The 22,392-nt window shown below is 44.8% G+C and overlaps 1 protein-coding gene across 2 annotated transcripts in view; it reads left to right on the top strand.

Annotated features, from left to right (window-relative positions):
• Positions 1-923: 923 nt before the first annotated feature.
• Positions 924-22,392, top strand: part of ERICH6B (glutamate rich 6B) — a 75,816-nt gene continuing 54,347 nt past the window's right edge. Inside the window, exons 1-4 of one of the 2 annotated variants that reach the window (XM_054528991.2) lie at positions 924-991; positions 9,050-9,101; positions 19,543-19,959; positions 20,122-20,273. In XM_054528991.2, coding sequence (XP_054384966.1) covers positions 19,601-19,959; positions 20,122-20,273 — 511 coding nt within the window. In that variant the 5' untranslated portion in view covers positions 924-991; positions 9,050-9,101; positions 19,543-19,600. Of the gene's footprint in view, positions 992-9,049; positions 9,102-19,542; positions 20,274-22,392 lie in introns of both variants that reach the window. The other variant, XM_009248633.4, reaches the window with a different exon arrangement.

The following is a 22,392-nucleotide window of genomic DNA, read 5'->3' as shown; positions in this document are numbered from 1 at the left end:
CATGTTCTCACTCATAAGTGGGAGTTGAACAATGAGATCATATGGGCACAGGGAAGGGAACATCACACACTAGGGCCTATCGGGGGGTGGGGGGGCAAGGGGAGAGATTACATTAGGAGAAATACGTCATGTAGATGACGAGTTGATGGGTACAGCAAACCACCATGGCACGTGTATACCTATGTAACAAACCTGCACGTTCTGCACATGTATCCCAGAACTTAAAGTATAATGAGAAGAAAAAGAAAAGAAAAGGCAAATTGCAAGCACTTCAAAGATTGAGGTCCTTCTGAAACCTCTGTGACAACTGACCAGGAATGCCTACACAGAAGCGGTTTGCAACCCAGCCTCCCACCCCACCTGACCATTCTGCCACTCCTGCAAGTCCACTCACAGTGGCCAGGACATGGGAACTTAGCTTTCTCCAACCCTTGCCCCCTGATCAACCCCTTGTGAGTCTCTCTATCCCCTTCAGGGCAGTTCCTTTCCCCCTGGAAAGGACTCGAGGGCAGAGGGGCTGTCATCCAGGCTGCTGAGGGCCTTGTCCTGGGGACCAGCTCCAGTGAGCCCATTCAGGGCTCTGGGAGCCACATGTCCCATCTCTTCATCTACGCAGCCACCACAAGCTTAGCGCTGGACCCCAGGATTCTAGAAAGTCCCAGCCTGGAGGTCTGACGTGTACTGTCTCCATTCAGGGAAACACAATCCCCACGGCTGCAACTTCCCCCTGACACAGGCGACCTTCACGCAGACAGCAGGAAAACTTTCTGGCCGCCGCTGACGCTTAGTCCAAACAGTTCCCCGCCAGGAGAGAGGCTGGGAAAGGGAAGGCGAGGGCAGGTGCAGAGGCTTAGAATTCTCCGCCACGCACACACGCAGATTAGATGGGGCCCGGGGAGGCTGCGGAGTGCGGTTCCCATGGTAACCGAGAGCTGCCACAAACGCCGGGGCCTGAGATCGCGGTAGATGCGCGCGCCGACGCCTGGCTTGGGTAAGGGCTGCGCACGTTAGCAATGCGCTCCTCCTGACCTCTTTCTCCTCCGCCTCCCTGTCCACCCACTCTCCTCCTCCTCTTCCCCCTCCTTCTCTGAGGGAGAAAACAGGGAGCAGAGTGGAGGATCTGGGCAACAAAGAAGCGCCAAGTACATAGACTTCTTTGTTTCTCTCGCCCTTTCTCGGCCTCTCCATTCCCTTGGCCTTTCTGACTTCTGCTTCGACCCAGCTTCTTCCCATTGTGAAGGCCGTTGTTGGGTCATGATATTCCTACAAATAAAGGATAAGGGGTCACTTTCTCTCCAGAGAGCCCCTAGCTCTGGGGGAAATTGTGAGTGTGGATAGTACGACTTCTTCCTTGACAGTCCGCATATAGACCAGTCCCCCAACCAGGAACAAATTCCCCAGATCGAAAACTCCAGCCTTGCCCTGTGACTTGCCCTCCACAGCAACTCCTGTGGCCCAAAGGCAAGTCACTCAGCTTCCCCTGTTTCCTCCCCCTACCTCTGTAATGTGGGGGGTAAACAGCAGTCCTAACTGGCCTTCCAGGGAGATGGTGAGCAGTAACCAAGGTCAGTGTTTTTACAAGTGTTCTGTGCCAAGTGACGGCTCAAAGTCACCCTCCTTGAAAGTTCAAACCTGAATATATTTGAAATTCTATTTATAAAAAAGGCCCTAGGAAATTATGTTGTAATTAGTGCACTGGGTGTCTATAGTGCTAAAAACTGCACTGATTGGTCTAAGGGGGTTGCCAGAACATTTTGACTTCATGTTTGCCCCCTGGCATGTTTTAATGTGGATCCAGATCAGCCCAGGCCTGGCACCATGGAACTCACAGAAGTAGGTCATCAGTTGTTCCCCTCATGGGGGAAAGCAGCAGACTTCAGCCAAGAATCACGCAAGTTAATGAACAAGGTTATAAACAGCTATGGTAGACGATAACAGCAACAAGAACACATTACATTTGCAGAGCACCATGGAATCCTTGGAGTCCTTTACAGAAATGAGGCTTCTCACCTTGATCCATCTAGGGTTTCCAAGCATTGGCTGGCAGAAGCCCAGTGACAGCCAAGGGTCGCCCACTCCATCTTCTTCACCAGCTCCCAGCTTGCTGTCTTAGCCCACCCATAACTCATCTCTTGAGTTTCCCCCATAGCAGGAGGGAAAGTGAAGTGATGGTGGCTGAAAAGTCCAAACCAGATATTTCATTTGTGGTCAGCCTCCTGTGTGCCTCTCCTTCCATTGGATCATCCATTCGATCCACATCCTTCTGTTGAAATCCTGCTACGTGCCTGACATGGTGCCAGGCTACAGTCTCATGGATGAGGCAGACACACAAACCAAGGAGAAGTGCAATAGGAGAAAGGCAATGAGAGAGCAGTGGGGAAAAGAGAGACTGTTTCTGGAAGAGCTTGTGTGTCTTCCCAGACGAGGTGACTTTGGGTTGGGTTTTAATGAGTGAATAAAGTTGCTATCAAGTGATAAGGAAATTCAAAAGAAAGGGTGGGACTCCAAATAAAATCCCACCCTGGAGGAGCCATCAGAAATATGTACTGGATCCTGCAGAGAAAAAAGAGGGCCTGTTAATATATTGAGGTCTCTGGTTGGAAGGGACACATACAACTGTCTACCAAAGCTCAAGGCTTCTCTTGCACCAGGAGACAGGGTGAAGCCCTGTCCTTCTATTTCTTCTGTTGGAAAGGGGGCTGATGTATCCTGCTAAGGCAGACCCCAGCAGCAAATTCCTCAGCCCTTCCAGACCTCAGCCAAGAATCTGTATCCATGAGTCCCCCAGCCCAACACCGACTGGTCTCCTCCTAGACCTTAGTGGTTTACCGGCCTCTTCATTTGTGTTGTGTAACTCAAAAAATCTTTGTATAGAAACATTTGCCTATGTTCTTCCTATCCCACTAAAAATAGCAAGTGTGAGCTTAATAACAGAGCTTATTCTGTGTTTCATATTTAATCCCTCCAAACTCCAAATGTGGAACCAGGCATCTGTGCCCTCTCCGACTGATGCTTTCTAGAAGAAAGTGGTTGCTTAGGCAGCACACCCCAAGTCCTAAGCCTGGCTCTCAGCTCTATATCCATAGAAGATCCCCAGTCCAGTTTTGACTGGTGGTCATGATAAACTTCAGCTTTATGTTAGTTCACCCCTTCAAGTAATGCTTTTGGAGCATGACTATATGTGTGTGAGCATGACTATATTCTGCACTTAGCCATGACCATGGGCTGAGTGCCCTGGGAGCTACACCTGATCATGTTCATGGACACAATTAACAAAATAAACAGTGTCAATATTCCTCACCCAGGCCTAATTTTCTGAACCCCTGACAAAAGCTGGAGCTTGCAGCCCTAATCAAACCAGTCTGTATAACTAGCTTTTCTACAAGGTCTCAGAGGATTTTGGAGGCACCGAGGAAAGATTCAGGTACAGTTCCCAGGTACTATTAGGAACCTGGTCCACAACCCAATTCCCAGAACTCTGTAGCCTTTTGGCTGTGGATATTTTTTTCATTAGGAAGGGCTCACTGCCACAAGGGTACCCCTCTTGAACAAGGACATAGGTCCAACATAGGATAACATGTCTACCAAGGTCAACCATTCTCTATCCTGCAAAATTCCTAACTCCTGGAAACTTGCAAACTCCTGACACCATCCTGGACTCTGTGGTATGTGCAAATGAGCTCTTTTGCCTGGATGTCTGAAGAGTCCAGTCTTCACATTGAGGATGGCCTCTACGTGACCTGGGTAATTATGCTTGGAAGAAATCCACAAGCAATCAAAACCCGAAAGTCCCTTTGCTCCTGATCTTACCAGCCTTCCCAATGACTAAGTGGGCAATTTCAGGTCATAAAAGATGCCCTTCCTCTCTGATTCTATGCCTCCCTGATCCCCCATTGAAATCTAGAATGCTTGCTGCTTCTGTAGTCTGTCATGTGAAAACACAGACCCTCTAGCCAAGGCAGCTGCCCTTGATTCTTTAGGGAGGTCAGCAGCAGGAGGAAGAGCCCTGCTGGCCAGGCAGGTAGGAGAGAGGAGAAAGGATGTCACATGGGGCATTAACAGCATAGGCTCCTTCCATAAATAAGCTCCCCTGGAACATCCTCTGGCTAGTTTTAATTAAGTGGAGACTGCCCAATTCTCTCATGGGTCCCATACCCCAGGGGCCAGAGGTAGTGCTGGCATCTGCTAGCTCCCCATCATCTCCCTTACAGATGATTTCTCTTCCAACTCCTGTTAAAACTCTCCTCTTTTCTCATTCATTACATAATCATACTATGTTGTATTTTAATTTATTTTCCTGTCTTTCTGCTTAAGCAAGAAGCTTTCTTGAAGACTATCTATAGGTGTGCCTTATGCAATCTTGTGGCCCCAGTGCCTGACACAGTGTCTGGGACATTAAAAAGTCCTCAATAAATGTTTGTGGAAGGAAAGAAGAAAGAGAAAAAGGAGAGGAGGGAGACTTGGAAGCTTATCATTTTCAGAAGCACATTGGATAAGGTCTGGTGAATACACTAAATGATAGTATCAGGACTCACCAATATTTGGGCAGCCTAGAGGGGTGAGGCAAAACCTGCAAGATGGAGTGTAACATCAATCCATGTAAATACCTGTATCTGGTTCAAAAAATAAGTAGAAGTTTAGCACAGAAGAAAAAACAGATAAAGAACATAAAAGCTACCTTCAAATATTTGCAGCTTACTGTGAAGCAAGTCTGGACTATGTAGCTTCAGAGAGCAGATCTCAGAAGGCTGGCTGGAAACCCAAGGGAAGAAGATTTAGCAGCAGAAGTGTGTGCCATTTGATTTATGCTAAGTATAGTGCCCGGCACATGGAAATGGTGGCTGTGATTTTTGTTATCCTTATTATTACAGTGTCATGGTCATTATTTATTGTTTATTAGATCTATCCAACCGTCGGTCTCAGGAGGCACTGAGCTCCCATCCTTGGAAAGCCAAGGTCATCACTGGGGAGCCACCTGTGTCTGGGGTCAGCCCACCTGTGTGGGGTGTTTGTCAAGCTGATTCCTAACTCCTGGCCTCCCCTTTTCCCTAATCCTATGACCCTAAGAATAATGCCCTGTATGTCCTGGGTAGTGAAAGCTCTAGATGCAATTCCTGACTGAGGAAACTGTCTTTTCTATAAAGGTTTTGCACTCTTTGCATTAGTTGCAGCGTGCCTCCCTCTTGCAACGCCACTGAAGCATCTCTTTGATGTTGAAAAACAAAATTGCTTTGTGTAAAAGCTTCTTTAATCTTATATAGATACAAATGCCTTGTATCTTTGGGGATATGCCAAACCACTCAGTATTTGAGAATTAATCTTATTAAAGAAAGCTCTGTTTAATCCCCACTGCTGTTTGCCAGAGATGTCAAATAATTCGACACCTGTTCCTACTGCTGCTTTACTGTGCACTCTTCCTGGATTTATTGTTAAGGAAAATGCATTGGCTTGATCAGGCTGGACAATGGGATTCTAGCATTCGGTTGGATGCTATAGCTATAGTAAAGTTCCTTTATAAGTATTACCTCAGTTTCTTAATTAGTTAAAGAAAAGGAAAGAAAAGTTAGGGGTAGGGGATGCTTGCCTGTTGTGAAGAGTAACAAATGATATGATGAAATTGCTTCATTAACTATCCAACTCAATATGATTACTTACAGTAAAACATCAGTATTGCTAAGAAAAATGGGGTTCATATAACGTAACTATTTGTTGTCTCTTCCCAAGCATATAGGAAACCCCTGTCCTTGATTAGACCTAGTCTGTAAAATATCTTTTGCATATAAATATATATATATTTTGCATATAAATATATATATAAATATAAATATATATACACACACACACACAGAGTCCTGCCACATAACATTTCACTTGACAGACCATGTATACAACAGTAGTCCCATAAGATTATAATACCATATTTTCACTCTTCCTTTTCTATGTTTAGATATGTTTAGATGCACAAATTCTTACCATTGTGTTACAATTGCCTACAGCATTCAGTACAGTAACATGCTGCCCAGCTTGTAGCATAGAAGCAACAGTCTACACCATATAGCAATAGACTGCACCATGTAGGTTTGTGTGAGCACACGCTGTGATGTTCACACTGTAACCACCTGACAGGTTCTTCCTGCCTGCTGCACAAGCAAAATCAATTCACAGAGACCATGGCACTGGAGTAAGAAAGAGTCTAATTGACATGAGGCAGGCCACACCACGCAGGAGATGGAGTTATTACTCAAATCAATCTCCCTGAGCATTTGGAAGTTAGGGATTTTCAAAGATAGTTTGGGGAAAAGGGTTAGGGGTGGCTAGGCAAGGGGTTATTGCTGCTGATTGGATAGGGGTACAAGAAATGGTTCTCCTGCTTGCTGAGTTACTTCTTTTGAGTGGGCCACAGGAGTAGTTGGTGGGTCCAGGAGGAGCCATAGGTGTCAGACATGCAAAAAACCTGAAAAAGACATCTCAAAAGGCCAATCCTAGGTTCTACAATAGTGACGTTGTCTGCAGGAGTGATTGAAGTTGCATATCTTGTGACCTCCAGAATAATGACTGGCAAAAGTTTATGTCTACCCCTTAGCAGAATTCAGCCTCCTCTCTCCTCCTGGCCTGGTGGTCTCTCATTAGCTTTACAAAGGTGGTTGAGTTTGGGGAAGGGCTATTATCATTTCAACTATAAGCTAAATGTCTCCTAAAGTTAGCTGGCCTAAGCCCAGGAATTTTTATGAGCATCTTGAAGGCCAAAGGCAAGACGAGGGTTGGCCAGGTCAGATCTCCTTCACTCCCATGATTTTCTCACTTTTATAATTTTTGCAAAGGTGGTTTCAACACAATGGCAAAATTGCCTAATGATGCAGTTTCTCAGAGTTTATCCCCATCATTAAGTGATGTATGATTATATAAAAATGTCGGTCAAAATGAACTCACTGGCTCCCTTTCTCCCAATTCATTTCTGGATCTTCTCAGTTAAGAGCTATCAGTGAACAATCCAAACACACAACCATATGAGATAATCACTCAGTTACTAATGTTGTCAATTATTTGTCGAGTTCCTATCAAATGCCAGGCACTATTCTAGCTGGTGGGAATACAATGGTGAACAAGAAAGCAAAGTTCCTACTCTCAAATCTACAGACCAAAGAACATGGTATGTTCGGGAGTAACAAATATTATGAGGAAAATAAAACAACATGATAATACATGTAGTGATTGGAGGTAAGGGTCAGGGATGGAAGTTTTAGAAAGCCTTGCTAGGGAGACATTGGAGCAGACACTTGAGAATGAGCCAGGTGTTGGAAGATCTTCAAATGGATGAAGAACTCTTCAGACAGTGGGAAGGGCAAGTGGAAGCATCCTGAGGTGAGAACAGGCAGCAACAAGGGAAGGAGGAGTTCAAGAAGGGCAGGAGAGGATGTGGGGCCAACCTGGGTTGGCCCAGGAGGGCTTTTAAAGGGAAGTGGAAGCCACTGGAGGATGGCTGGGAGCAACATAGAAGCAGTGGAGCAATGTGGTCTATTTTATGTTTTTAAAAGCCACCTCTGAAGAATGGATTATTGGAAAGCAAGAGCCAAAGCAGAAAGACTGCCATAGAAAACGCTGGGTTTGACGATGGCGATGGCAGTGGTGGTAGAAGGAAGAACGGATTCAGGACATTTTGTGGGAGGTGGTGCAAGAGGACTTACGGATTGATTCGTGGGTTTGGGAGGATGAAAAAGAGGAATCAAGGGTGACTCCAAGCTTCTTCATCTGAGCACTCAGGGAATTATACCAGAGGTTCCCAAATTTTCTCCATTCAGGGCGCCCTCAATGTCTCTGAATTTTTCACGGTGCCCACAGGCCAAAAGAAATCCCTAAAGGTTTCATGTATTGAATCGTTACATCCAAATAACTTCATGCATATCTCATCCTTGTGTCACATATTTATGTCACAATTTAATACACAGAAATTGAAGGAAAAAATAATGCTTTTATTTCCTTCTTAAATAGCCACTGCAGGGGAGAAAGCGTAATTTATTTTATTTCCCTTTTTAGGTTCTTAGTGGAGACATCTCCTGAAAACAAAAGTCAGATTAACAAAAAACATGCAAAAATGTACGAATGCTTGCTGTACCTATCATACAGGAGAGGACTCAGTTCAAAAATATTTCTCTCTCAAGGCAGTGGCTTAGGGACCTTGCTTAAATAGTATTTTAACAAAGAGCCATAAATACTATATAGTGACAAGACAAAGAAAAGAGCAGTTCCAGTCTATTAAAAAGCAGGAAAGTGCGTGGGAAGAGAGTAAATCTGTTCCCAGATTCCTCTGGTGTCTGCTGCTGCCTTCTCTGGGCCAATAAGCAAATGCCATCTCCAATAAGGCAGGATTTTTGTGCTGCCATCAAGCAAACAGAGGCTGAGGCCGAGTGTTCCCCTGCATTTTCAGTGTCTTTAACTTAATAATTCTCAATATTATGGAGGAAAATATTTTTATTTCCTTCCCCACAATGACTTACTAATGAATTGTGTGTACCCATTGGGCATTGCACAACTTCCCAAATCTTGGAATCAATTGGACGTGGCCACCCTCATTTCCTGTTCCATACTGATTTTGGGGTGGTGCTTGATTTTTATCTCAACAACTGCCACATGCCCAGCTTTGCAAAATATGCCATAATTGAAAGGAATGTAGCATAATCTAAAGTTAGTTGATGTCCAACAGATGTCAAGTATCACTGTTTCCCTCAAAAATTTAAACTATACTGTGGCGTCCCTGTGAGTTCTCTGCAGTGCCCAGGGAGCCTTGGTGCACAGATTGGTGATGCCATTTAGGGGTGGCGGTGGGGTTGGCAGAAGAGGCACATTGTAAGTAAGGGCTGCTTTGGTTTGATTTGCTGTTGGACATTCAATGAAAGCTACTGACCAAGGAACTTTAAGGAAGAAACATACCACAAAACTAAATTCATCCAATGTTAGTATAGAAAAAAATCTATTTTCCAGCATTATTAAGAAATATGTTTTTCTCTGACCAACTTCCTGGATAACTAACCAGAAAACGTTTTTCTTTCAGCTGTTATTGTTGAAAACTCTCTTGGCTTGGACTCAGTTTACCCCCTGACATTGTAAGTACTCAGCCAGGAGGCTGACTGGGCTCCATTGTCCCATGTCTTGAAGATTACGCAGTCATGATTTCAAATAATTCTTATTGTCCTCCCTGTTAGCCACTCTGTGATCCTAGAAACAGTCATGTCAAAATAGATCTCCGTGAAGTGGATTTTATTTTCCTACAGAAACAGCATTTTAAATGCATCGCATTTCTCATTACGAACTGGGCATTCAATAAATTCTAGATGATACCACCAGTAGGGCTTCCAAAGAAATGTTCTTGCAGGGTTAAAGTCTCTTATCTGCAAGCTCTAAAATACAAAAAGTTCTGAGAACTGAGTCTTCCTGATAAGTTTGTGACACTCATTTTTCCACAAAACCTGACCTTCCAGAACTCCATTGGGAGCAAAATCCAACCTAAATGGAAGTGGGACTAAAAGCTTTTCTTTATCCCACTCATTGTAAAAGTTTACATGTTTGCTGCAGAAATACTAAGACTCACCACAGTGTGCTTCCCCAGAGCCCTCTGGGGTTGTTTTTTTATCTACAATGTAATTGATATATCTAAATTCCACAGCACAACTGGCCGCAAGGATTTTGAACAAGGGATAGTTAGTCTCCGAAACACAGGGTAGAAAGGAACCTATGGATCTTCTAGGTCAATCTATTAATTGCCTGGAGATATGTGGCAGAAGCAGCGAACATGTTCAGAATCATATACTTTTTAGGCAAGGTGCAGTGGCTCACGCCTGTAATACCAGCACTTTTGGAGGCTGAGGCGGACGGATCACCTGAGGTCAGGAGCTTGAGACCAGGCTGGCCAATATGGTGAAACCCCGTCTCTACTAAAAATACAAAAATTAGAGAGGTGTGGTGGTGGGCGCCTGTAGTCCCAGCTACTTGGGAGGCTGAAGCTGGAGAATCGCTTGAACCTGGGAGTCAGAGGTTTCAGGGAGCCGAGATTACACCACTGTACTCTGACCTGGGTGACAGAGTAAGACTCTGTCTGAAAAAAAAAAAACCATGTATTTTTGGGATCTCAGCCAAGAAGACAGTGCAATTTCTCCCGCCACCAGCTGCCCACCACCCCACGAGGCAGCCTAAACATGTGCTCATAATTGCTGAAACCCTGGCATCTCAGCACAGTTAGTGGGTAGAAAGGTATTTTTCACACACCGCAAAAATACCCTTCTTCTGAGATCTGAAATTAAATATGGCATCTGTTATAACAAGTATCAATAATTCTGCTTTGTTGCTGATAATTGTGACTATTTAAGAGAGGTTAATTGAAAGGTTCTTTATCTGACTTGAAAATTAGTGCAGTCAACTTGTAACTGTGGATGTCTTTTCATCTCAGTGAATTTCATTTTAGCAAGTAGGAACTCTAAATATTACTTCTTCATTCTTTTAAATAATTTTCATGAAAGCTTTTAAATATTTGAAGGAATCCCTAAGAACTTGAGTTATAAAGATTGGAAAGAAGACATATGTTGCTTATCTCCTCTTTTGCAGTATTTAAACTTTGGAATGAGACAGACATTGAATATCAAATATGGCACTATGTAGCTATGACCTCAGACCAGCTCACTGCCCTGGTTCTTAGTTGGTTAATAGGATAACTATACTTTGCCAGATTGTGTTCAATCTTTAAAGGAAAAAGGAAAAGAAAAGGAAAATACCTTTTTCTGTTCTAGGCACATAGTAAGTGCTCAGCAAATGACAGAAACCCAACTTCTCCCTCCTCCTCTTCTCCCCCTCTTTACTTTCTTTATCAAGGAGAATTATTGTTTAACCAGAGCTTGTGGAAGAGGCTGTGAGAGAGCTAAAGCCAGTGCACAGGGGGAGACCCCTAAGAAGGTTCCCTGAGAAGGGCTCTCCTCCAAAACACACATGACATTTGGCACTGGGGAAAGAACATTGCCCTCAGCAAGAGCAGACCTAGGTCCAGATCTTAGTCTGGCCACTTAGGACTTGCCTGACCTTGGTGGAGTTATTTGATTTCTCTGAACCTTAGTGCTGTCATCTAAAAGATGGAGATGATAGTGTTTATCACATAAGGCTGCAATGATGAATCCATTAAACAGGGCCCACGAAAGCACTTTGCAGCACAAAGCACTATAGAAACAGCTAAAGCATAGAGAAGAAGCGGGGCCATACTCCAGTCTGGAACCAGAAGAACCTTTTCCTAATTTAGATAAAAGGAGAAGAAAAGGCAGACGTGGCAAATTACAGCCCAGTCCATGTGATATTGATGCTGGGCAGAATTCTAGAACATCTCACTCGGGACAGGGTACAGGCAGCAGGGCTCCCTGGAGAGTGAGGCAGGGGCACTGCACCTCTCTGACCACCCTTAGAGATGGGAGGACACCTTGAGTGGGTTGGGAGTCAGGGAACCAAAGAGGAGGGGCTTCAGGAAGTTGAGGGGGAGGGGCCTCGGGAGCAAAGTGGGAGTGGCCTCAGGGATTCCAGGGGCCAGGTCTCAGGGAGCACGCTGGGAAGAGCTTTAGAGAGTGGAGACTGAAGGGCCTCAAAAGCTTGGCCCAGCCAGCAGCCTGTAGAAAGAGCTGCTTTCATCGAAACCTTCTTGGGTTTGGTTTGTTTTATTTTGTTCTTTTGAGACAGGGTCTCGAAACCAGCACAGTGGCTGATCTCAACTCACTGCAGCTTTGACCTCCTGGGTTCAAGTGATCCCCCCATCTCAGCCTCCCACGTAAGCTAGGATCACAGGTGCACACCACCATGCCCAGCTAATTTTTTAGGTTTTTTTTAGAGATAGGGTCTTACTGTGGTAGCCAAGCTTCTTCTTGGTATTTCTTTTTTTGTTTTCCAGCCAAAAATGTTTGTAGTAAGATTTTCTTCCTCCCACCGTTGGACTATTTTTGATGCTCAGGTAGAAAACAATTTTTTCTTTCAAACAACTTTTTTTTGACACCTGTAAATGAAGACTGTAAACTCTTCTGTTTCCCCTGAAAGCTGATTTTCCTTACCTATGAAGTGAGGGTGATGATGCTCACATCAGGGCTCGCTGTGAGGGTGGAGGGGGCCAGAGCTTTGGCCACACAGAACCTTAGCTCCCCTCCCCACAGCCTCCCCTGACTGACGGCTGGAGATGGGCAGCATGAGTGCCTTCTGCCGCAGCATCCCCGGGGCTTTCTGGTTGGACATTTGTGTCAGTGGTTTGGATGAGGATACAGATAAGACTAAGCTGGGAGGAACAGGAAATGGCTAGCAGTCGATGAACAATTATTTGGATGAGCCAAAGAAAAAGTAACGTCCTGGTTAGAGGGGCAGGAGCCCCCTTCCCCTTTTGGAGTGGGTGCTCCAAACATCCTCACAGAGTCAGCAGAGTTCCCTCTTCTCAGATACACCACACCGCACCGTGAAAGGTGATCACGAGTGTGCCCTTGTCTCCAGGTGTCTGGGCCTGGGCTCGCCTTCTGTTCTGGGCCACCTGTGTAGAGAGCCCTTGGCCCACAACAGTGCATCTGGGGAGAAGACCCTAGAAACCTCACCATCCACAGAAGGGGGGAAGGAATGGGAAAGGGAGGGGTCAGTAGTCACACATTCACTCAACACACATCATACCCGCTGTGTGCTGGCTAGGGCCCTAGGCCCTTGGGCTACACCAGTAAATTAAACCAAGATCCCTGCTCCCAGGGAACTTACTTTGTAATGAGATGGGCAAGACGGCGCACACCACAAATGAATAAGGCACTTGGTACATTAGATGGTAAGAGGTGCTCTGGGGACAAAGGGGAAAGGACGGCAGGTTAAGGGATATGGTAAGTGCTAGCAACGGGCAGGGGAGGACCCAGGGCAGTGGGGCATGCTTCACTGAGGCACTGGGGAAGGGGGTGACAGAGGGAGCAGGACTGTGGCAGAGATCTGGGGACAGGACCCAGACACAGGGAGAGTAAGGGCCTTAACCAGAAATAATGCCCTGACCAGCACCTGGCATGTTAGGAAAGACCAGCAGGTCTAGGACCAGCAGGGCAGGAACCAAGGGAGGCAGGGGGAGAAGAGTCGGGAGGACATTGCAGGCACCGAAAGGGCTTTAACTTCATCTGGGAGAGGGGAGCTATCACAGGGAAGTGAGGGGTCTGCCCCACATCTTCAAAGCCAGCGACTCTGTGAAGAACAGACCTGTCAGGGGGTGTGATTGTTAATTTTATGTGTTAATTTGACTGAACTAAGGGAGGCTCATTATTTCTGGGTGTGGCTGTGAGGGTGTTTCTGGAAGAGATTAGCACTGGAACTGGTGGAGTAGGTAAAGAAGATCATCTTCCCCAATGTGGGTGGGCATTGTCCAAGCCACTGAGGTCCCAGCTAGAAGAAAAATGTGGAGGAAGGGACAATTTTTTTCTCATTCTTCTTGGTCTGGGACGTCTTCTCCTGCCCTAGGACCTTGGAGGTCCTTGTTCGCAGGCCTTCAGACTCCAGGACTTACACTAGGGGACCCCCTCCTCCATGTCTTAAGCCTCCAGCCTTGGACTGAATTACACCACCAGCTTTCCTGGTTCTCCAGCTTGCAGATGGCAGATGGTGGGCTTCTTGGCCTCCATAATTGTGTGAGCCAATTCCCATAATAAATCCCCACTTATATTTCTATATATATCCCACTGGTTCTGTTTCTCTGGAGAACCCTGAATGATACAGAAGGTAATTGCAATAATGCAGGCAAGATGTGTTCGTGGCTCAGAGCAGGGTGGGAAAATGGAGGGATGAGAAGAGATGAGATCCTTTGAAGAAGGAGCCAGACTGCTCTCCTGGTGGATATGAGGTAGGGTGAGAATGAAAGAGAAGAGTCTTAGTCCCAGGGCTGAGAGGTCTGGGGAGGAAGACTAGGATCCCAGTTTAGGCACAGTGAGTTTGAGACGTCTGTTAGACATCCCAGCAGAGATGCCAAGAAGGCTGTTGGAGTTGAGCCTGGAGTCCTGGAGGAAAGTCTAATTGCTACCTTCAAACCCTTAAAAGGCTGTCATGTAGAACTCTTCATCCTGGCTCCCCCAGGACTGAAAAAGGCCAGTGATGAGTGGAAGTCAAAGCAAGAAGACTGATTCAATCCAAGGACTTCTGGACTGCAGCTGTCTGGAAATTGAATGATGAGCTTTATAAAGCACAGGCTATCTTACATTTATAGATAACAACTTCCTGAAAGCATGACTGAGAGTCAGAAAATGTGCTGACCCATTGTGAGGGCGGTTCTCTCTGGGCAAACAAACATCACCAAGAAAATCCCTCAAGTCAGGCCGCTTTCCCAGGGAGAGGTACCAGCCTCCTGAGGAAAAGGGAGCTCAACCCCGGCACTGCCCCAGCACCATCATTTCTCCTGGGACCCAGCCACTAGGACCCAGAATGAAGGACAGATGGACCCCAATCTCTAAACCTCTCAGCTGGGCTGCAGACAGTCCCTGGAGCAGGGTAGTTGGAAAGCAAATCTCTTTTTTCTCTCCCCATGGCATGAACTGATTAAGGCCTCAGAAGGACCCACAACACACATTCACACACATAGACCTTTACACACACGCACCTTCAGAGCTGGTTAGGAATAAGTGTGCAATAATAACCATGCCTGACACTCCTTATGCCTGTACACACTGCCTCATTGCATCCTTCCAGGAGATAGGTCCTGTTGTTCTCAAATGGGTCAGGGTCTGAATCACAAGTTGGAGCCAGGATGTTTGCCCCAGACACTGGGTATCAAGTTGCCGTTACTATTTATTCCACCTGTAGGCTTGTCTTACAAATTTCTAAGAGAATTAAAGGGAGAGTGTCTGGAATGCAGTTTCTTTTTCTGATCTTTGAAATGAGAATGCAGCTGACTGGACCCTTTTTACAAGGCCTGATGAGAAAATAGGAAGAAAAGACCCGTCACCCGGAATGATGGCATGCTATTGATAAATGCTCCCCGGGGCTATCCAGGGGACCAGCTGATTTTGATCGCTAAAGCAGCTACAAAAATCTGAGAGGTAGGGAGCCCTGAAGTGTAAGCCTTTGATGGAGTGGCCAGTGCCTATGTGTGCTCCTCACCTCTCCCAGGGGAGGGCTGGACAGACTGGCTGTCAAAGAAAATCAAAGCTGGACAGCATTCAAAGCAGTAAAATATATACATTTTAAAATTGCTTAAAAATAGGCTGTCACTATGTTCCCAAGGCTCATCTTGAACTCCTAATTTCAAGTGATCCTTCCCGCTTCAGCCTCCCAAGTAGGTGGTACTATCAGTGCACACCACCATGCCCCACAGTAAAAATATATTTTAGTCACGAACTATTGCAACAGGAGAAAAGAGATCCCAGTATAGAACTGGACTCAATTCTGAATACAGCATGGGCAAATGGAAATTTACAGCCAAGGACAGAGTGGGGAATCAATGGATAGGAAATTAACTCAGAGGAAACATCAAGGCATTCATCAGGGTAGATGGGAAATTAACAAGAAACATCAGAGGTAAGGGAGATTCAGGCTAAACCAGCCTGACAGGATTCTTGATGAAGGCAGGCCTAGGGCACGGGGAGGATGAGAAGTCTGATCAGGTAACAAGGATGGTCATATATGGAGGATGGGGCGGGATTCTTGCTAAATTGACCTAGCAGGTTTCTTGCTAAAACTGGACTTTATAGAACTACCATTTAATCCACCAATTCCACTCCTGGGTATCAACCCAGAGGAAAAGAAATCATTACATCAAAAAGATACCTGCAACTGTATGTTTATCATAGCACTATTCACAATAGCAAAGATATGGAATCAACCTAAGTGTCCACCAATGGATGATCAAAGAAAATGTGGCATATATACAAAATAGAATACTGTGCAGTCATAAAAGAATGAAATCGTGTCTTCCACAACAACATGGACGGAACTGGAGACCATTGTCTTAAGTGAAATAGGTCAGTCACAGAAAGACAAATACCACATGCTCTCACTTCTGAGTAGGCATACAGTGTGGAATAATAGATGATGGAGACTCGAAAGAGTAAGGGAGCAGGAGAGGAGTGGATGGTGAGAAATTATTATAACAAGAAATTACTTAATGAGTACAATGTGTGTTATTTGGGTGCTGGAGACCCTAAAAACCCCGACTTTACTACACAACCTATGAATGTAACAAAATTACACTGGTACCCCATAAATTTTTACGAAATAAAATAATAAGTAAAATGAAACTGGATTTTACAAGGAAGTGCACAGATGAGTCTGGGAAAAGGTTCAGGAGCCTGACTGGAGTTTGGTCAAGCAAAGAATCCTTGTCACCACTCTTCAATTGCTCTCGCCATCCCAGCTCTGTCTTAGGGCGAGGGAGCCGCAGCCAGTGGGGGTTAGAAGTAGACGGCAATAATAGGTGGTGTGTTGAGGTTTTAGATGAATAAAGCTGAAGGGGCCTCCTTTACAAGGGAAGAGGCTTCTGCAGACATAGCTGTGGTTGGGTCCCAAAGCTTTCCGTAGCTCACCCTTTGCCCCAAAGACAGTGTCCTCCACCATCAGCTCATGTATTATTTATACCTCACCTCCTCCAAAAAGCACTGGAGGCAGCCTACATGAAAAGACATGCATATACCACACAGCCATAAAATGAAGGATAAAAGGGCAAGCCAACTGCAGGCACAGCTTCCATTCTCCGCTGCTTCTTAACTGTCTGGCAAATGGCCACGGGAATCCTCTTGCTCCAGAGTTGCTTTAATCCTAACACTTTCACCGTCACCACTGTGAAGCAAAACTTATGGAAAGCCATCATTTTGGACTGGGCTCCCGCACTAGGTCCCAGTAAACAAGACCAAATCAGAATGAAGTCACTCATGCTAAGTGCCATATAATCAAACTGAAACTGTAAGGAAACAGATAGATCCCAAAACAGCACACTTTTTCCTGAAAACAGGAAATTCCAGTCTACCTGAGTGAGAATAATAAGCAAGTCCTCTCTCTGCTTTAACCCTTACCAAAAACAGTAACCTGAAGTAACCTAATGTTAGCCAATCCACTTTTTTTTTATTGCTCTGTTTCTGTGTTCCCACCTCACAGAACCCGCTGTTATTGCTACTGCCTGATGGGAGCTCTCATTCTGTTTGTAGAATGGTTCTATTCATGAATCATGAATAAAAGCCAATTCAATTAATAACTAAATTTGTTGCAATTTTCTCTTTTGATGCCACCCAACACAAAATGCTTCATGATGGGTTTTAAAACTCTCCATGCACAGGCTCCCCCTTTACTGCTACCATCTTTGTCATCTCTCCACACGACCAACTTTCCCTGCCCCAGGCAGATCCGGTTACTCCCTACCCTCAGCCACTGACCTTTTAAGTGATCAGGCTACCAGTGAGGCCTTGTTTTTCTCTCCACCAACTCTTTCAGTCAATTATTTCCCAGATTTACATTTTGTGAAGCTATCACAAGGTAGGTTCTCTGGAAATAGACTCTAAAATGCAAACTGCTGAGATGCAACTGTTGAGATACAAAACGTTTCTTGGGGTCAGCCCCTGGAGGAAAAAGGGAGAGGAAGCGGGCTTGGGCCAGATGGAGATGGCACTTGTGGAGTAGGCTTGGTGAGCCTTGGTCAGCCTGCTGGAGAGCTCTGGGGTGAATGTGGCCTCTCAGAGGTGTGCTGCCTGGAGTTGACTGCACTTTTCTACCTCCACCTTGCCTGGTCCTCAGATACAGGCTGTCTCAAGAATGGCATCACTATCAGAAAGGGACTCTGCAGCTGAGACACACCCTGAAGGAGATGGCCGCTGGGGGCCACCTGTTGACCACACTCCTCACCACTGGACAGCAAGTCCTTCTTTGAAAAGGGGATCTGGGCAGTGCACTTCTGTGTTCACTGCCCTAGGCTAACCCTATTGGAATCCAGCAATCCAAGGGCTCCAACAGTGATGTGGGTGGGTAAATGTGCCATTTGCCCATGATGAATGGCCTTGTCCATCATACCCCTCATCTTGGACATCGTGCTGCATATGCTAAAATTGATCCTGGTCGTCTCATCTGGCTGGTTCCCTAGAACAGAGTTTCCCACTCAGACAGCCAGAAAGAGGCAGGCCAAGATATGTATCTCTTAAGTCCCCAGAGCAAGCAGAAGGATTCTGGGCTGGTTGCCTCTTCAGTCTGTCCTGTTGTGCAGAATAAATGTCATTTTTAGACCTTCAGGGTGCACTGCTATAGAGCCACGTCTTCTTGGCCCTTCATTCAGTCACTGGCCATATGTTAATTGAACATCTATTATGCACCAGGCTCTGAGCTAACCATCAGAGATACAGTGGGGAACAGGTTATAGAAGGTCACTATCATTGAGACACTTACACCTAGTGGAAGAGAAAAATTGAACAAGAACACACAGAAATGGACACATAATTAGACACAATGATAAGTGCTGTAGGAAAGAGTAACAGGGTGGGGGCAGGAGAGGAGGGATGGGGATAGATAAGGCCAGAAAGACAGGCAGGCATGGAATGGAGGTGACATCATATTCTAAGCACAACAGAAAGCCACTGGGAGATTTTAAGCAAAGGAAATCCTTATTTGATTTATATTTTTACAAGAACACTCTTTGCAGCAAATGACTAGCAGAGCAGTGGCAGGGGTCTCAGGAAACCCAGTAATTCAGTCTAGAGATGGCAGGTTCACCAGGGGGAATCACAGTGGGCCACAGTGGAGAGGAGGGGGAGTGGAAGAATTCAAAATCTATTTTCAAAAAAGAACGACACTGACCCCACCCATTTTTAAGGAGCTTATACTGTTGGAAGGACAAACGTGCAAACAATTTAATACAGCAAAATAGTTACTTTAATAAAAAAAACATAGAGGACATGGATGGAGCAGAAGAGGGAGCCTGGAAGCCTTCCTGGAGGAGTCAAGATGCTCAGTGTTAAAACATATGTAGCATTTGGCTGGTGAGCTGAGGGCAGATGGTGCTGCGGGCGGGACTGACAGTGCATGTGGTAGCCATGAGGACATGACCCACAGACTTCTGACCACAGGGGCCTTAACTGACCAGAAGCCCCAGCCACTGTGTCCATCCTATGCTGTGGGAACCCCTTCCATTGTGTTGGTCACCTGTGTTTAGAAATCTGTTTTTCTGTGACTCCTTCCTCCCCAGATTTCAAGCTCCTGGAAGACAGTCTCTGTCTTATTTATTGTGGTAGTAAATACTTAACAAAAAATAAAAATCTTCTCTAGCAATAGCACCACTGAACAATGATTGCTTTCCAGCCCTCCCCGTTGACTTCATATTGTGCAACAATTTCAAAGGCCTGGCCTTCAGGTGTGGTCTCACCACCCAGCTCACTGAGGGTAAGCTTCCATTCCCTCTTCTTGTGCCTTTTTCACTGGCCACTATGTACTGATCTACATATTTAAAGAGCCCTCCAAAGACTACTGAATGAAATAAGTGAGCAAAAATGGTATTAAATCAATATGCAGTTGCTATTACTGGCTAATAGGATTTTATTCCTTTCTTGGATACAGGATGATAAAGTGACGTTGGCTGCCGCAGAAGGAGTTCACCACCTACGACTTCTCCAGCATGTCTGCTGAAAATAATCAGTTATCAGGAGCATCACCTCCTCACCCTCCCACAACTCCCCAATGTTCCACACAGACCTTGCCTTCAAAGAAAGAGGATACTGAAGTAGAACTAGATGAGGAAAGTCTACAGGATGAATCTCCATTTTCTCCAGAGGGAGAGTCTCTGGAGGACGAAGAGTATCTGGAGGAGGAAGAGGATCTGGAAGAGGAAGAGTATCTGAGGAAAGAAGAATACTTGAAGGAGGAAGAGTATCTGGGGAAGGAAGAGCATCTGGAGGAGGAAGAGTATCTGGAGAAGGCAGGGTATCTGGAGGAGGAAGAGTATATTGAAGAGGAAGAGTATCTGGGGAAGGAAGGGTATCTGGAGAAGGAAGAGTATCTGGAGAAGGAAGAGTATCTGGAGAAGGAAGAGTACCTGGGGAAGGAAGAGCATCTGGAGGAGGAAGAGTATCTGGGGAAGGAAGGGTATCTGGAGAAGGAAGAGTATATTGAAGAGGAAGATTATCTGGGGAAGAAAAGGTATCTGGAGGAGGAGGAGTATCTGGGGAAGGAGTCATATCTAGAAGAGGAAAAGGCTCTGGAGAAGGAAGAGAATCTGGAGGAGGAAGGAGCTCTGGAAGAGGAAGAGAATCTGGATGGAAAAGAAAATCTGTATAAAAAGTATCTGAAAGGTGAGTATCTGGAGGAGGGAAAGCATCTACAGGAGGAAAAGTATCTGAAAGGGAAAGAAGGTTGGATGAAGAAGAGTATCTGGAAAGGGATGAGTATCTGGAGGAGGGCCTCCCAAAGGATGGTAACTCTAGTTTACCAGGATGCCCAGGAAAAAAGCACAAACCTGACATAGAGCCAGAGCACAAATTGTCAGCTCTATCCATTGTGCTGACAGGTAGGAAGACTCATTTACTAACCAAGTTCTGCTCACAACTATAATACAATAGCCTTGCCCCAAAGCACTGCACCAACAAAGCAGGCAGGAAGACTCATTAACATAAAGCACCTGCTTATAATAATAATTGTTATTTGTATCTTTCCTTTTTCATATTACACAAGTAATACATGTTCATTGCAGATGTTTTAGAAACTATATATAAGCAGGCCAGGAGCAGTGGCTCACACCTGCAATTCCAGCAGTTTGGGAGGCCAAGGTGAGAGGATTGTATGAAGCCAGAAGTTTGAGACCAGCCTTGGCAACATAGCGACACCTCATCTCTACAAAAAAATTTTAAAATTTAGTCGGGTGTGGTGGCACACACCTGTGGTCCCAGCTACTCAAGAGGCTGAGATGGGAGGATCACTTGAGCCCAAGATTTTGAGCAGCCTGGGTAACAGAATGCTCATCTCTAAAAAAAAAAAAAAAAAAAAAAAAGAGAAGAAAGAAAGAAACTATATATAAGCAAAAAGAAGACAGCAAAAATCACCACCACTTGACTATCAGATTTGATAATCACTTTCCACACTTTTGATTATATCTTCCCCAGACTTATTTTATATATATATACACACACACACACACACATATTTATATATACATATATATACCCATATACACACACCTCTTTTGTAAAAGGATCATGCTTTATATTGTGTTTGTAACCTGCTTTTAAAGATACACTTATTTATATATTTATATAAACACTGTATACTTATATGAATATCATTTAATATTATATACATTCAATATGTTATTAAGCTTTCTACAAATCTTTTTAATGACTGCATCACATTGTGTTGTGTTGATAAGCTATAATATTTTTAATCAATCTCCTATGATTGACCATTTATTGCTTCCAATTTTTTGTTACTTTTTAAAAATGGCATTTTCGTGAACTGCTTTATCAGAGATCTCTATTTCCTGGAATACATTCCTACACTCTGTTGCTATGTCAACAGACACTGGCATGCTTCTCAGGATACCCATTCGGCCCCCTTAAAGGAATCATTTTAGTCTGTGGGTATTTGACTTTGGAGTGATTTTTCTCATCCAAGGGCTAAAGTTTTTCCAACACTGTTTCAGCAACTGGCAGCATTTCCTCATGTTGGGTTTTATTATTTGGCAGCAGCCTCCCTGTGCTGTTTGCTAGCAGTGACTAATGTGCTTTTGCTCATATGCCCCTGCAGTGTCATCTCTTGATGTCGTGACTGCATGGCCATATTCAACTAGGTACAGAAATGTAAAGGTTCAGGTCACCTACATCATCTTCATTCTGGCCTATAAGTAGAACTAAACTATTTTTCTGGATCTGGTTCTGCTACCAACTGCAAGCATCCTAGGCAGCCTGAATTTTTAAATTCCTAAAAATCTGATTACATACAACCTACATCCTAAAAGCTGGGTGTTCTCAGCAGCCACACAGGCATTTTACCTTTATGTCCCTCTCCATCAAATCAGATGTACCATCCTTGATTCCTACTCCCCTCCTGGAAATCTAGTTGTTGCATTGGAGAGGTAATTCCGCTATTGCTGGGAAACTCTTTTCTGTGTGCCTCTACCATTAAGCTCTCTCTTGGAATCCTAATATCCCTGCTGTTCAAGTATCAAATGTAATTCTAATACTGAAAAATAGCATTCAGGGCTTTTTCTCTTGCACGGTATGAATCAAGCATTCTTAACATGTCGCCTCGATGTGCTGGATCTTTGTAAATATATTACCCACTAGAGTAGGACAAATACAATGCTGTCAAGCGAATGGAACTGTGTATAAAGCAAACACTTTGAAAATAAATGTCCTGCTAAGAAAAATTGGAGAGGCACTGAAAAAACACTAGGGAGATGCTGAAATGCCTTTCAAG

Source organism: Pongo abelii, chromosome 14 (assembly GCF_028885655.2).
Source record: "Pongo abelii isolate AG06213 chromosome 14, NHGRI_mPonAbe1-v2.0_pri, whole genome shotgun sequence".
Taxonomy (NCBI): Eukaryota; Metazoa; Chordata; class Mammalia; order Primates; family Hominidae; genus Pongo; species Pongo abelii.
Note: the sequence above shows the minus strand (reverse complement) of the source record. Positions and strands in the feature narration are given on the sequence as shown.